General features: G+C 42.2%; 1 protein-coding gene across 1 annotated transcript in view; it reads right to left on the reverse strand.

The window, feature by feature from the left end:
• Positions 1-17,032, reverse strand: part of LOC120025363 (AT-rich interactive domain-containing protein 3B-like) — a 59,169-nt gene that overhangs the window by 13,768 nt on the left and 28,369 nt on the right. The window contains exons 3-4 of the mRNA XM_038969906.1: positions 13,386-13,463; positions 12,985-13,057 (exon numbers count right to left, since the gene is read on the reverse strand). Coding sequence (XP_038825834.1) covers positions 12,985-13,057; positions 13,386-13,463 — 151 coding nt within the window. The remainder of the gene's footprint in view (positions 1-12,984; positions 13,058-13,385; positions 13,464-17,032) is intronic.

Consider the following 17,032-nt stretch of genomic DNA (forward strand, 5'->3'; position numbering starts at 1 on the left):
GTGGATAGCGTGAAAAGTGAGACTGTAACCCAAATTCCTTTGGTCCCTCGAGGCCAAGCGGGGTCTGGCTTGGACTACTGGCTGACTGGACTCTAATCAACAGTGCATCAGATAAAGAGGTGATGGGGGGGTGCATCTCACCTGCAGGTAAACATGGCCCGGAAGACGGAAGAGATCTAGCCCTGATCTCAAATCCCTCCATCTCAACCAGAGATCAAACCATAGCCTACACTTTTACATTTGTATTCAGTTACAGTTTCAGTAGTCTAATATAACCAAATTGTACTGGCGGGTACATCTCTGTCAATACATTTTTTTTAAGCAAAAATTGGCTTGATGTTGAAATTTGACATGATGAGCACATTACTAGACGGCTTTTTGATCTCCACTGTGCTTCTACGTTTACTCTCCCCCCGTCAAAATATGAAACATCATCATGCTCGTCTGAGGTAATAGAGAGAGACAGGTCTGAAATCAGCTGCTCCTCAAATAACAAAAGAGCAGTGACCACAGAGGTGGTCAACGAGAACAGGGCTGGTTTAGAGGGCAGGTAGGGGACAGAAACCTCTCCACCGGCAGGTGGACCATTGACAGGGTCTCAGTGGACCTCTGCCCCCCCCCACTCTTCTCTTTATTTCATAGATAACTGCTCCAATCAATGGACACCCAGATTGACAGATAAAACCATCAGCTGGCGAGCCTCATTTGTAGCCCAGCAAGAGGTGATCAATACAGGAGCATCAGCTACTGTGGACTGGGGATAGCATAGGGTCTGGAGGAGAGGAAACCAGGCACCCCTCACAACTCAATACAAAACCCTCTCTATGGTAACTGCTGATTGGAACATTGAGCTGGAATGGAACAGTCTATATACGTGGACCATAGTAGCGTGGGCTGACATTGTAAGCTAGAGAAAGCAATAAAAAGTAGAAGGTCTAGGATCGATACTGTAGCACTGACTGTGTGAGTAAATGAGTACAACACACACCAAGGCTCTTTTGAGACATCCTTTATCCCCCGACAGTACAGACATCTGTCATTCCTTGTTTCCCTTGAAAACCCAACGTGTACCAGTACATTACTGAGTCGTATGTAACGGTACTATATACACCATACTGTATGTCAGCGCAGGGCTATTGTGCTGGTGAAGATCTCCTTCGGGGGCCGTTAACTATTTCAGTCCATCCATCACTGGATGGAGAGGAATCCCAACTCCAGTGCACACAGAACAGGAGACATATGGAGAAATGGACAAAGAGAGAACTAGAGAGAGAAATATAATGTTACATTAACGTTACAACGGTCAGATTGAAACCTTGTCAAATAGAGTAGGGAATCGTCACAGCTCTATTCATTTTGTTTCTGTCTGCAACGTTTACATCACTGAACACACCCCACAACCAAGTCGATTGATTCAGGAAAGGACAGGAAGAGGTGGGGGTGGGGAGAGGAAGAAAGACACTAAAACATAAAAGAAGGGCGGGCCCCTGATGGTACCGAAACTAAAAACAAATAAGATGGAGTAGATTCCCATCGAGCTAACATCAGGAAAACCCCAATTTCCTTTGGTTTGAAGTGGGGAAAAACAGAGGACAGACGGGTCTGCCTGTGGATGAGCCTGCATCTAAATACAGCTTTGTAATTTGGGCGGGCGGGGTTTTAAAATTACCCAAGACAATCTCAGACCTCTAACATATCAACACGCTGACCACATCTTTTATCAAAAAAGAGAGAAATGTCTGCAGCTAAGAATACTTGTCCTTTTTGGCATCTGTCTAGATTCTATAAGGCATTTATTATAAAGCAGTGGCTCTGACTGCACTGGGCTGGGGTTGGCCCTGCGGTTCCCACCCTTTCCTCCCTCAGGGGCCCACTCTACTCTGCCAGCCCATCCCCAGCTCATGCCTGTCTGGACCAGCCCCAGACCCAAATTGCGTCTCAAATAGCACCATATTCCCCATATATTGCACAACTTTTAACCAGGGCACAGGTCAAAAGTAGTGCTCATAGGGCTCGGGTCAAAAGTAGTAAACTATATAGGGAATAGGGTGCTGTTTGGGACACACACCCAGTGACGGATCGCCCATTTCCAGGGGAAATGAAAGACTGTGGCCTTGTTTCCAAACACGCAGGCCTGATGCCTCCCTTCACTCCACTTCCCCTCTGATGCCTCTGTAGTTGTGGCACCCTCTCCCCTCTCTCCTTTCCCTGTTCCTCCTCTGTCTGTCGGTTACCTCTATCCCTCATGCCCTCCTCCCTTGCAGTCCAGACACGTGGCGGTCTTTCCCTAGTCTGCTGTCCGTCAGTGTTCCCCCTATCAAAAAGGCGGGGCACCCCAGTTTTAGGGGCTCATTAATCATTCTCTTCAGGACAGGAGGCCCCTTAATCCAGCCCCTCCCCCACCGCCTGCCCTGCACACTACCCTCGGCCCCTATCCCCCACGGTGTTATCAAGTTTCAGTGGCTGGAACTGTAGCACAATAAACAGAGGGAAAAGGGGGAGAGGGGAGAAGAGAGGGAAAAGTGGGTGAGGGGAGAAGAGAGAAGAGAGGAGCGGGGGAGGGAAGAGGACAGAGGAGAGATTTTCCAGTACCATCACATTTCTATTCTGGCCCCAGTCACTGTTCTTTACAGCCATGTTTCACAGACTTCTCATAAGGAACTGAATCTGTGAGCTAGTCATCTATATAACGTGCTGCTACACTCACAGTTGCTACACTCATGGTTTTGAGTTAGTAGCGTAGTGAAACCAGAATGAAATTCAAATAAATGGTTTCTAAATCAGTGCACCATATGAGTAGCCTGACGTTTTACCACCTGTCAGACCAGCGGGGGAGGTTAGATTCAACAGGTTTGGATTCAGTTGGAAACCATTTTGCTCACACAACACCTACTATAATAGTATGGACAGATGTGCACATATGAAAGAGCTGGTAAAACTCTCAGGCAAGTCATTTCCAGAAACTGTTAAAAGAAAATAAAGCCCTATTAAACAGGCCACAGAATGTTCCCATTGTAGCTCTGCTAAAGTGTGTGTGTGAGTGTGTACAGCACAGTGAGCCTCCCTGTCCTGTCCTGTATTGGTGGGGGGGTGGGGGAGGGCTCTGTAGCGTGAGTGTTAGCCCTGCTCAGAGTGGTAATGTAATGCATACATGGATCCCCTGGAGCCCATTCGTGGTGTAATTGGTGTGGACAGAGCACTCCGTCTCTGGGTTACTGTTAGGGACTTCCACGCGTCCACTGTTCCCACGCCACTACACTACGCAGCCCTGTCCGCCAACACATCGCCAAGCCAACGTGGCCGGCCCTCAGTAAACACAGCTGACTGACCGACAGCCTGGTAACATTAAGACGATTAAGGCACAACTACTGTCAGCCTCGAGATTCAGTCACTAGCTAATAGGCCTGGCTGTGCTGAGCTGGCTGGTGGAGCTACTGTAGTTCAAAGAGAGGCCTGCCTTCAACAAATCCAAATCAATTCAGAGTTTATTAGTCACATGCACAGGGTCGCAGATGTAATTGCAGGGTACAGTGAAATTCTTAAGCTCAGAGTTCCAACAATACAGGTTAAAAAGAAGTGAATGAAACAATAAAATAATAATAATAAGTAAAATAATAGAATAGAAAAAGATCACAAGACGGCATATATAAACTGAGTGTACAAAACATTTCCATGACAGACCGACCAGCTGAATCCAGGTGAAAGCTATGATCCCTTATTGATGCCACTTGTTAAATACACTTCAAATCAGTGTAGATGAAAGGGGGGAGAGACAGGTTAAAGAAGGATTTTTAAGTCTTGAGACAATTAAGACATGGATGTGTGTCATTCAGAGGGTGAATGGGGGTGAATGAGGGTGAATGGGCACGACATAAGATTGAAGTGCCTTTGAACAGAGTATGGTAGTAGGTACCCGGCGCACCGGTTTCAGGAAGCTGATTCTTATATTTGGTATACTCAGCGTATTTTTACAACTAGTTTTAAATTCTATACAGCTGCTGCAGTTAAAAGTGGTGATGTGCGTAAACAAGGATACGTGTCCATAGTGACAAGAATACATGTCCATTGGGGTTGAGTGGGGGAAGCAAGTAGTTGACTAGTGGTGGCTATACATGATGCAAAACCACCATCAGATCAGTTTCTGTCCCTCTCTCCAGTCTAGTCCTGACTTTCTGGTTAAATGGCAGACAAGGCCGGCTTACAGCATTACAATCTAAATCTTTACTACGGAGGATTTCACTATAATAACCTTAGTTAGCTCTTACTCCAATAGCCAAACAAACCCCCAGCATCAGGTTTTTTGACGCATCAACTTACTACATTACACTCGACACTAAACCATGTTTGGGCGATATACATTCGTGGCCAAAAATATTAGCACCCTCTTTTTTCAAGTAACTCACAGTTTTCCCTAAAAATAAGTTGAAATTGAACAAAGTATTTGGTCTCCACAATTCTTTATTTCACTGTTAATATTACAGAACCTTTGTTTTTGATTCAGAACCTAATATATCCATTCAACAGAAATGACATTGACAAAATGATTGACACTAGACTTAATATTTGGTAGCACAGCCTTTGGTCAAAATAACTGCAATCATGCGCTTCCTATAACCATCGATGAGCTTCCTGCACCTCTGTACCGGCACTCCTCTTGTGCAAACTGCTCCAGGTCTCCCAGATTAGAAGGGTGCCTTCCCCCAACTGCTGTTTTCAGATCCATCCACAAGTTTTCAATGGGATTTAGATCTAGACTCGTTGCTGGCCACTTCAGAACAGTCCAGCGTTTTGTCTGGAACTGTTCCTGGGTGCTTTTTGAAGTGTGTTTGGGGTCATTGTTCTGCTGGAAGACGCCTACCATTTATACTGTATCAAATCAAATCACATTTTATTTGTCACATGCACCGAATACAACCGTGAAATGCTTACTTACAAACCCTTGACACATCAATGCAGTTAAGAAAATCGAGTTAAGAAAATATTTACAATTTACTATTGTTCAGCAGTCTTATGGCTTGGAAGTAGAAGCTGTTAAGGAGCCTTTTGGACCTAGACGTGGCGCTCCGGTACCGCTTGCCATAAGGTAGCAGAGAGAACAGTTTATGACTTGAGTGACAGGAATCTTTGGCAATTTTTTGGGACTTCCTCTGACACCGCCACCGTATACTAAGGTATTTCATAATACCAACGGTATGATTTTCAATACAATTTTAGGGAGTTAGGGGCACAGCTGCAAGGGTGCACGCTATACCACCCACTGCTTATAAATATAAGAAATCTAAGATGTAGCAAATTAATGATAACCTGCTGTCAAGATCAAGCTTCTTGGTTACAGCAAAGACATTAAATCACCTCATGGTTCAAGATTCTTGTCGTCAAAACTGTTTTGTGTGTATTTAAAAATATATTTTCAAATGATATACATATATATAAGAAAAATATGTTTTTTAGCGTATACCCACCCCTGTGTGGTACAGAAACAGTATGAAAGTCTGGATACCGCCCAACCCTACAAGCTTCCCAATTACTAAACTTTGTTGTTAAAGTATAAAAACATGAGATCCCAAACCCGTTAACACGGTTGCTTAACTCTTGACGTTCCACGGGTCGCCTCTGAACAAGGTAAATCAGCTTATAGTTTTAACGCTACACATTTGTTGGAATCACTTCCAAAATGCATTACATTTGGATTCCCTGGTGCCCCTAGCGCAGTTTAAACCCCTGATGATAAATGAGTTCACCAAGGTATGCAACTGTTTTGATATATTGACTTTAATAACTGATGTATAATGGCTGTGATGTTTGTAATGTTCTAATGTAATGCACGAGTTATTCTATCTTGTAGTTTATATTGTATGTCATCAGGGCACCATTCAAAATGAGATCCTGGTCTCAGTTGGTCTCCCCTGAATAAATAAAAATAACAACATGACCAGACAGGACACTGCTTCATAGGCAGCAGGGACAACTGGGATGGATCAAACTACTCACTAGTTCGGGGGGTCTATCTTTTTTGTTGGAGAGGGGGGGGGGGGGGGGGGGGGGGGGGGTGTTAAACACTTGTCTTAACCCCACTCTCTCTCCGTCCCGTGATTCCCTAAACAGAAGTCTCTCACACTCGTTCTGTCCATCAGACCTAGGCACCATTAATCATCTCAAGTGGACAGGGCTGACAGGCATTTGGCTGCTTTGCACTGGGTTTTTTTTCTTCATAAAGTGCCCGTTTCTCCTACAGTCTCCCTTACTGCCCCCTCCACCTCCCTTACCCCCTCCCTCCCAGCCCCCATCCCATCTCAGAGCAAGAGGTGAGGGAGGGGTGTCAAACCAAAACAAACAATCACCCATCTGCTTAAACTGAAGCCTTTAAGACGGTTAATAGCAACACAACAGTGTCAAAGTTTTTCTCCACGTTCCCAACGAGAGAGAACGCAGGAAGTGAAACGGATACGATAAACAATAAGGCTACAGGAAAACATGGCAGCTAAACACTCCTGAGTCCTCAGCCACCAATTGAAGAGGAAATGCTGCTGCTGTTGCTGCTACTCTAATGTGGGGCGCGTCAATGGGCCTCTTCACAGGCTCATTGGGTGTATGACAGCTGGTGAAATTCCTCAACAATGAACACACAAACACGCCTGTTTTTAGGCACACATGGCCAAATGGTTTTCTCTCGTAAGCTTCCTTTCAGTTATTTCCCACTTCCCAAGGACCTGGGGGGGGCATGAAGTGGGTAATTGCTCCTCCATTTGGGCCTCTCAACCTTCCCATTTCCTCTTTTCTTTCTTTCACTCCTCAGAAACTCACACTCTCTTCTCCAACTAACATCTTTGATCAGCTGTCAGCTGTCCAAATATATTCAATATCATTAGCTTAGAGTGTTTTCTCCTACTTCAAAACACGGTAATATAATGAGAAAAATGTTTGACACTCAAAGAACAAAGAACAACAAAATGAAATGCAGTATCCAAGTATAAATCTGTATTTCCATTTGATGGTGCAGCAGAAGCCACAAAAACAAACCAAAAATGGAGTACAGTGCCTCATAACAGGGCCAGACATCATTTTGTCAGAGAGATCACTGGCCTGGCCTGCGAGGCAAGCGGCTGAGGGCTGCATCTCACGGTAGTCCTGGGGAACGTGTGCTGTGCTGCGGCCCTGTTCTCACAGCCGAGTGGGAAGACAGCCAAGCAATTTGTTCTCCATGATTAAGGCCCCGATTTAGGAGACAGCGGAGGTCAGCCAAGTGCCGCTTATTGAAGTAGAAAAGAGGAGAGGGGGGTTCTTTCTCTCTCAGGCCACAAAGAGGTATTGACAGGGTAGCCACGTAGGTGAAATTCTTTGCTGCACCATGGTAATGACGGGATAGAGAACATCTCAGCTAAAAGCATTGACCTTCTGGTTCTAGAATGATCCTGTGATATCATCAATAAAGAAGCCTGGGGGTTATCACTCTCTCAGTGAATCTTATTGGAAACACAACACAGCTATAAATCAGGACTCACCCATCACCACTCACAATTATCTTGAATAACTTCTTTGACTCATCACTGCTGCTACTGTTTACCATCTGTCACTTTATTCCTAGTTATATGTACAGTACCAGTCAAAAGTTTGGACACACCTACTCATTCAAGGGTTTTTCTTTAATCTTACTATTTTCTACATTGTAGAATAATAAAAGAGTTAAATCAAAATAGATTTTGTATTTAAGACTCTTCAAAGTAGCCACCCTTTGCCTTGATGACAGTTTTGCACACTCTTGGCATTCTCTCAACCAGCTTCATGAGGAATGCTTTTCAAATAGTCTTGAAGGGGTTCCCACATATGCTGAGCACTTGTTGGCTGCTTTTCCTTCACTCTGCGGTCCAACTTATCCTAAACCATCTCAAAATGGGTTGAGGTCGGTGATTGTGGAGGCCATGTAATCCAATGTAGCACTTCACCACTCTCCTTGGTTAAATAGCCAATACACAGCCTGGAAGTGTGTTTAAGGTCATTGTCCTGTTGAGAAAGAAATGATAGTGGGACTAAGCGCAAACCAGATGGGATGGCGTATCGCTGCAGAATGCTGTGGTAGCCATGCTGGTTAAGTTTGTCTTGAATTCTAAATAAATCACTGACAGTGTCACCAGCAAAGCACCCCCACACCATCACACCTCCTCCTCCATGCTTCAGGGTGGGAACCACACATGCTGAGATCATCCGTTCACTTACTCTGCATCTCACAAAGACACAGCGGTTGGAACCAAAAATCTCAACAAATTTGGACTCATCGGACCAAAGGACAGATTTCCACCGGTCCAATGTCCATTGCTTGTGTTTCTTGGACAAAGCAAGTCTCTTCTTCTTATTGGTGTCCATTAGTAGTGGTTTCTTTGCAGCAATTTGACCATGAAGGCCTGATTCATGCCGTCTCCTCTGAACAGTTGATGTTGAGATGTGTTACTTGAACTCTGTGAAGCATTTATTTGGGCTGCAATCTGAGGTGCAGTTAACTCTAATGAACGTATCCTCTGCAGCAGAGGTAACTCTGGGTCTTCCTTTCCTGTGGCGGTCCTCATGAGAGCCAGTTTCGTCATAGCACTTGATGGTTTTTGCGACTGCACTTGAAGAAACTTTCAAAGTTCTTGACATTTTCCAGATTGACTGACCTTCATTTCTTAAAGTAATGATGGACTGTCGTTTCTCTTTGCTTATTTGAGCTGTTCTTGCCATAATATGGACTTGGTCTTACCAAAATAGGGCTATCTTCTGTATACCACCCTTACCTTGTCACAACACAACTGATTGGCTCAAACACATTAAGAAGGAAAGAAATTCCACAAATGAACTTTTAACAAGGCACACCTATTAATCAAAATGCATTCCAGGTGACTACCTCATGAAGCTGGTTGAGAGAATGCCAAGAATGTGCAAAGCTGTCATCAAGGCGATTTATTTAACACTTTTTTTGGTTACTACGTGATTCCATATATGTTATTTCATAGTTTTAATGTCTTCACTATTATTTTACAATGTAGAAAATAAAAACCCTTGAATGAGTTGGTGTCCAAAATATTGACTGGTACTGTACACCTTTAGCTACCTCAATTACCTTGTACCCTTGCATATCGAATCGGTACTGGTACCACTTGTATATAGCCAGGTTATTTACTCATTGTGTATATATTATTACGTGTTTAACTTTTCTATTATTTCTCCATTTCTTTCTCACTGCATTGTTGGGAAGGGCCTGTTAGAAAGCATTTCACTGTTAGTCCACACCTGTTGTTTACGAAGCATGTGACACAACACATTTGATTTTGAAACTCATCCTGGCACCATGTTCTGAACAAAATGATGCATCATGAATGAAACCAGGTTGAACTTGACTGGTTGTGAAAACAACACACTTGCAGTATGAGTGGATAAAAAAGGAAACCACAAAAAACAACTGATTAAATCATCATCTATCCAGTTTTAGTCGGCTTGATGAAGATTCCGATCTGACCAACATAGTACAAGGGTCAGCCTTCCACTCCCCACTGTCAGAGCAGTGACATGCTAATTGGCCAATGACAAATCCTCTCCCTCTCTAACTAATACATTATCCCCCAACAAGACATCTAAAACACACGTGCCAGGCCAGCAAAGGCCCAGGGACCAGGGTGGGGAGGCACTAGCTACCGCTGATTTCACTGGCCGTGTGAGGACACACATAAGGCTCTCTCTACAGGGACTCAGTCATCTGACTGTCTTAAGATCGGAGTCGATGGCATCCGCCATGGCAATGTTTTGAGAGTATCTTAGTTCACACACACAGTGAAACTAACTAACTATGTTACATTTGGCTCTATACTCCAGCATTTTGGATTGGAGATCAATCATTTCATATGAGGTGACAGTACAGAATGTCAACATTTATTTGAGGGTATTTTCATACATATCTGTTTTACCGTTTAGAAAAGCAAGTGCTTTATGTATCTAGTCCACACATTTGAGGAAGTGAAGTATTTGGACAAAATTCACTGAGTGTATTAAAGTAGTCAAAAGTTTAGTATTTCGGCAAATATTCCTAGTACACAATGACTACATCAAGCTTTTGACTCTACAAACTCGGATTTATTTGCAGTTTGTTTTGGTTGTGTAGGTTTTGCTAAGTACGTAACTTTGTGTTGTATATTATGGGTGGTCAGGGTCAATGGGTTCCGGGTTCAACACCCTTCTTGGGGCAGGATAATAAAACAAGAAGAAATAGCTGTGAAATGTTTCTGGTGTATTTTTAAGGGAAAATACATCCAAAACTTTCCTGATAATTTGGTCAATATATCCCAACCACAACTGAAATACCAATAATTTCTGTATTACTTTAAACTGTTGGTCTAACTCTAACAATTAAGAAAGAAACCATGCTTGACAAATTCTTGGTAGAACGACTGAGAAAGTCAGTTCTGGGGTTTGATTGAATGTTTGCTACGTTGCGTAACGGCTTGTACTGAATGACGCTTCCCCAAAACGTTCTTCAACTTTCTTGAACAGACTTTAAGATAGTCCACATTTGCTCCGTTTGGTAGGTGTGCTGAGGTGCGGCTTGAAGCAATGAGTGACATATTTGAAGGGAACCCACAACAGAATCCCTCCCCGTTTTCAACCGGTCATTCAGAACACCCCCGTTTCCATTTAATTGAATGTTTTATTACGTTTTTTTTGTACTGAACGCAGCCCTGGTGACTTTTCTACTACAAAATTAATGAAAGTAAAATGGTGACACCTTTAGAATAGAATTTCTCCTTGAAAAAATGTGCCTAACAAAATATTGGTCCATATTATCAGGCTGGTGTGTTATTTAGCAATAAGCATTATCACCTGTAGCCCAAATTATGCAGCATAGTGGCTATAAATAAATAGGCAGAAACATGGGGCTGCCCATATGTATTTGTACTAATCATTAGCTAGATCAGGGCTTCCCAAACTTTTTCAGTCATGGCTCCCTTTCATCTTGGGTGAACATAATTTTGGCCTTCAAAATAGTTTTCTAAACATAAATAAGGAGGATAGGTTGCTGCTGCTGGTCAGAGTCTATGAGACAAGCAGGCTGCCTCTTACTGGGGAGAGAAACAGGCTTGTTTGAGCCTACTGCCTGAGGTTCAGAGAAACAACTTTTCTCTAATTCTGTAGCCTACTACAAACCAGTTGTTTCAAAGTTTATAATACTACCAAAGTTGTCTTTGAACTCTCAAAACTGAGCCCAATATAACCATTATCAATTATCACTGGCTTTGAAAAATAACACTCACATGCGAGATGCTCGTCACTTCGCAATATAAACTTTTCCATTTGAAAAATAGAATTTTATATACAATTCTTATTCGTGTTTACATTTGTTTTATTTATTTAAATAATTTCCAATTCATTAAATTCATCATGGTACAGTGCCTTGAGAAAGTATTCACCCAGTCACTACAAAGATACAGGCTCCCTTCCTAACTCAGTTGCCGGAGAAGAAGGAAAGCGCTCAGGGATTTCACCATGAGGCCACTGGTGATTTTAAAACCGTTACAGAGTTTAATGGCTGTGATAGGAGATAACTGTGGATGGGTCAACAACATTGTAATTACTCCACAATACTAACATAAATTAAAGAGTGAAAAGAAGGAAGTAACGTTCTTTGTGCCTCTACATTTCTCACTGAACCTTTTTTACAATTAATTCACGATTATCCATAATCATGGTAGTATCCACATGAATGTAGAAGTGTTCAGAAACATATTCTATTCTTACTCACAATAAAAGTGACTCCAAAATGACAATACATTGGTCACCATTCAGTTCCTATTGCGCAAAATATAACCAGAAACAACCAAAACAAACTACAAATGCATCCGAGTTTGTAGAGTCACAAGCTTGATGTAGTCATTGAGTGCAAAGGAATATGGGGCCAAATACTAAACTTTTGACTACTTTAATACACTTTTAGTGAATTTGGCTAAATACGTGACTTCCTAAAATAGGGGGACTAGATACATGAAGTGCTTTCATTTCTAAACTGTAAAACAGATATTTATGAAAATACCCTCCAATAAAAGGTGACATTCTGTACTGTTGCCTTATATGAAACACCTGATCTCAAATCCAAAATGGTGGAGTATAGAGACAAATTAAAAAATGCAGCTTCACTGTCCAAATACATATAGAGAGGAGTGTACCTGGCAATTGAACATGACCTAAAAGCATTCTGAAAATGTGATATGACCACAGGGAAAAAGCTATGTTTATAAGATACTGGGAAAATACTGCAAATTACAGGTTGGATTGAACTGAGCCTTTTATCCCTTAGCAGTTCTGTAGTCTGAGGTGGTCTCTCTCATTTGAGGGGCGATGTTTAGAAAGCAGACTGATTGTGGAGCCTTCCAGGCTGTTTGCTTAGTGAATTAGTCACAGCCTAAACAGGTCCTCTCAGGTCTGAGACTTGTGTGTGTGTGTGTGTGTGTGTGGGTCAGAGGGGACAGCAGGAGACTGATCTCACCTGACAACACCTTTAACACAGCGAAACAGGATTTACAGTGTTCTATAGTTGAAGTCTATTTTCTAGTTGACTACTCTTTTCTCTGAGGAGAGGAAAGGCTTGTTTTGTGTGTGTGTGTGTGTGTGTGTGTGTGTGTGTGTGTGTGTACGTGCGTGCGTGCGCGTGCTTGTCAGAGGGGACACCAAGAGACTGATCTCATCTTTAACACAGCGAAACAGGATTTACAGTGTTCTATAGTTGAAGTCTATTTTCTAGTTGACTACTCTTTTCTCTGAGAAAGGGCTTGTTTCGTGTGTGTGCGTTTGCATGCGACTGAAAGTGGAAGAGAAACTATGGTGTTGTGAATCATACAGGCAAGACAATCTTTGTGAGAATTTCAGTATCTCTACAAGTGAACTGTAGTACATAGAAGAGGAAATGAATAAAGTCTAAATGGAAGTAGTAGGGGAAAGTTGCTTTCTAAACGTCAGTCTTCTTACCTCTTTTCTGCATGTAGGTGAACAGGTCATCCAGGAATTCCTTTCTGTTGGGGTCACTGTCAAGCTCATACAGCTGAAGGTGAAAACCATTGAGTTCCAGTCAGTCTTATCTTTTGATACTTTTAAATAAAGCATTTAAGTCCAACATGCATTTGTATTTATTGAATTGCTTCTAATCAATTGGCTAACTAAAGGAAAGCAGGAAGTATCATCAAGCAATCACTACTAATAAATAGTAAGGGTTCATTATATAAAATCTGACCTGTGACCTTCTCTATGAGATTAATAACATTCTTTCTTTACTGCTAGATAGGAATTTGATGACCTGTTAGAGCTGTGTTCTGAGTGCTAACCAAAGCCTGGTTTAGCCATAATGTGCTCCAGACCATATACGTACGTACCTTAGCAAAGTCTCTGGAGGCCTCTCCTCTTCCTCCTCTTCCACTGTCATTCTCATCTGCCCAAGCACCACTCCCATTCTGCGGAGAGATGGCGCGGAGAATTAACATCCAGCACACCCAAACATACACACGCTTAGGGCTGTGGCGGTCATGAAATTTTGTCCACCGGTTTTTTTCATGCAAATGACTGCCAGTGTCACAGTAATTGACTGAAAAAAACAAAAACAAAACAGGTTTAGCATTTCAAAGACTGCACGCATACAAGCCGCTGATGCGCGCCTTTGGAACGTCTACATTGAAAAAAAGGATAATAAATCCATTTAACTCTTTAGAACCCATAGTGGCTGTCAACGACCTTTCTTTAAATTACTATAGCGCCCGCGAAGTGCCTTTCTTTCTACAAAAATATCTGTTTCTCGCTGGCTAGCCTGTTAGGCAAGAAAAGTTGTGTGTGTCGGTAAATTTGGGCTGCGCACGCAAAGTGTCAACCTTGTGCTTTGCTTGCGCCGCCGTCAGTTGGTCGTCTCACTCCCTCCCTACAAAGACAACCAGCTAACTAAGCCCATAGAAATATATTAAGAAGTGCCTTAAACCTGTTAGGCTAAATTGCAGAAGATCATCTTTGCAATCTTTTACTTTCAACATTATAAATAAATAAACAATAGTTGAAGTGTTGTATCTGTAAACCGTTGTGCCACATACAATTGAGGTCGGAATTTTACATACACTTTGGTTGGAGTCGTTAAAACATTTTTCAACCCCTCCACAAATTTCTTGTTAACAAACTATAGTCTTGGCAAGTCGGTTAGGACATCTACTTTGTGCATAACACAAGTAATTTTTCTAACAATTGTTTACAGACAGATTATTTCACTTATAATTCACTGTGTCACAATTCCAGTGGGTCAGAAGTTTACATACACTAAGTTGACTAAGCCTTTATACAGCTTGGAAAATTCCAGAAAATGATGTCATGGCTTTAGAAGCTTCTGATAGGCTAATTGACATCATTTGAGTCAATTGGGGGTGTACATGTGGATGTATTTCAAGGCCTACCATCAAACGCAGTGCCTCCTTGCTTGACATCATGGGAAAATCAAAAGCCAAGACCTCAGAAAACAAATTGTAGACCTCCACAAGTCTGGTTCATCCTTGGGAGCAATTTCCAAATGCCTGAAGATACCCCGTTCATCTCTAAAAACAATAGTACGCAAGAATAAACACCATGGGACCACACAGCCGTCATACCGCTCAGGAAGGAGACGCGTTCTGTCTCCTAGAGATGAACGTACTTTGGTGTGAAAAGTGCAAATCAATCCCCGAACAGCAGCAAAGGACTTTGTGAAGACGCTGGAGGAAACAGGTACAAAAGTATCTATATCTATATCCATAACGAGTCCTATATCGACATAACCTGAAAGGCCACTCAGCAAGGAAAAAGCCACCGCTCCAAAACCACCATAAAAAAAGCCAGACTACGGTTTGCAACTGCACATGGGGACAAAGATCGTACTTTTTGGAGAAATGTCCTCTGGTCTGATGAAACAAAAATAGAACTGTTTGGCCATAATGACCATCGTTGTTTGGAGGAAAAAGGGGGATGCTTGCAAGCCGAAGAACACCATCTCAACCGTGAAGCATGGGGGTGGCAGCATCATGTTGTGGGGGTGTTTTTCTGCAGGAGGGACTGGTGCACTTCACAAAATAGATGGCTTCATGAAGAAGGAAAATGTGGATATATTATGTGAATATATTGAAGCAACATCTAAAGACATCCGTCAGGAAGCTAAAGGTTGGTCGCAAATGGGTCTTCCAAATGGACAATGACCCCAAGCATACTTCCAAAGTTGTGGAAAAATGACTTAAAGACAACAAAGTCAAGGTATTGGAGTGGCCATCACAAAGCTCTGACCTCAATCCTATAGAAAATTTGTGGGAAGAACTAAAAAATAGTGTGTGCGAGCAAGGAGGCCTACAAACCTGACTCAGGTACACCAGCTCTGTCAGGAGGAATGGGCCAAAATTCACCCAACTTATTGTGGGAAGCTTGTGGAAGGCTACCCGAAACGTTTGACACAAGTTAAACAATTTAAAGGCAACGCTACCAAATACTAATTGAGTGTATGTGTAACAGTATAACTTTAGTCCGTCCCCTCGCCCCGACCCGGGCGCGAACCAGGGACCCTCTGCACACATCAACAACAGTCACCCACGAAGCATCGTTACCCATCGCTCCACAAAGGCCGCGGCCCTTGCAGAGCAAGGGGAACCACTACTTCAAGGTCTCAAAGTGAGTGACGTAACCGATTGAAACGCTATTAGCGCGCACCACCGCTAACTAGCTAGCCATTTCACATCCGTTACACTCACCCCCCTTTCAACCTCCTCCTTTTCCGCAGCAACCAGTGATCCGGGTCAACAGCATCAATGTAACAGTTTAACTTTACGTCCGTCCCCTCGCCCCGACCCGGGCGCGAACCAGGGACCCTCTGCACACATCAACAACAGTCACCCACCGCTCCACAAAGGCCGCGGCCCTTGCAGAGCAAGGGGAACCACTACTTCAAGGTCTTAAAGCGAGTGACGTAACCGATTGAAACGCTATTAGCGCGCACCACCGCTAACTAGCTAGCCATTTCACATCCGTTACATATGTAAACTTCTGACCCACTGGGAATGTGATGAAATAAATAAAAGCTGAAATAAATCATCCTCTCTACTATTATTCTGACATTTCACATTCTTAAAATAAAGTGGTGATCCTAACTGACCTAAAAAAGGGAATTTTTACTAGGATTAAATGTCAGGAATTATGAAAAACTGAGTTTAAATGTATTTGGCGAAGGTGTATGTAAACTTCGGACTTCAGCTGTACTTTGACTTCTTACCATCTATGAAAAGTAATCTGACCATGGGCCTTGAAGTGCCCTATATAGTCTTTATTGTTATAACCTGACCTATCTATAAACATATTCATCAACGTCTTCGTGTACTCATATTCATGAACGTCTCTGTACTCCTGTCTGCTTATCTATCAGCCTGACATACAGTTCCAGTCTAAAGTTTGGACACACCTACTCATTCAAACCTACTCATTTTTATTATTATTATTATCTTTTTTACTATTTCTACATTGTAGATTAAGACTGAAGCCATTAAAACTATTAAATAACACATATGGAATCATGTAGTAACCAAAAGAAGTGTTAAACAAATCCATATATATTTAATAATTATTTTATATTTCAGATTCTTCAAATAGCCATTCTTCAAGAAGCCTTGATGACAGCTTATAAATAAAATTTTAAATATATATTGGTTTAAAAAGAATGTTGGTTACTACATGATTCCATATGTTATTTCAAAGTTTTGATGTCTTCACTATTATTCTACAATGTAGAAAATAGTAAAAAATTAAGAAAAACCTTGCAATGAGTAGGTGTGTCCAAAACTTTTGACTGGTACTGTACATATGCACACCATGAACTGAGAAACAATCTGGCCACTAAGGGCTTCATAAAATAATTTTGATTGATTTAAAGTGCTGTACAGCATCATGATGATACTGTTCACGGTGTGAGTGTGTGTAAGTAAAATGGGAAGCATGTAACTACCACACAATTTATTATGGAAACCCCTAAGAGGTG

This window comes from Salvelinus namaycush, chromosome 30 (genome assembly GCF_016432855.1).
Source record: "Salvelinus namaycush isolate Seneca chromosome 30, SaNama_1.0, whole genome shotgun sequence".
Taxonomy (NCBI): domain Eukaryota; kingdom Metazoa; phylum Chordata; class Actinopteri; order Salmoniformes; family Salmonidae; genus Salvelinus; species Salvelinus namaycush.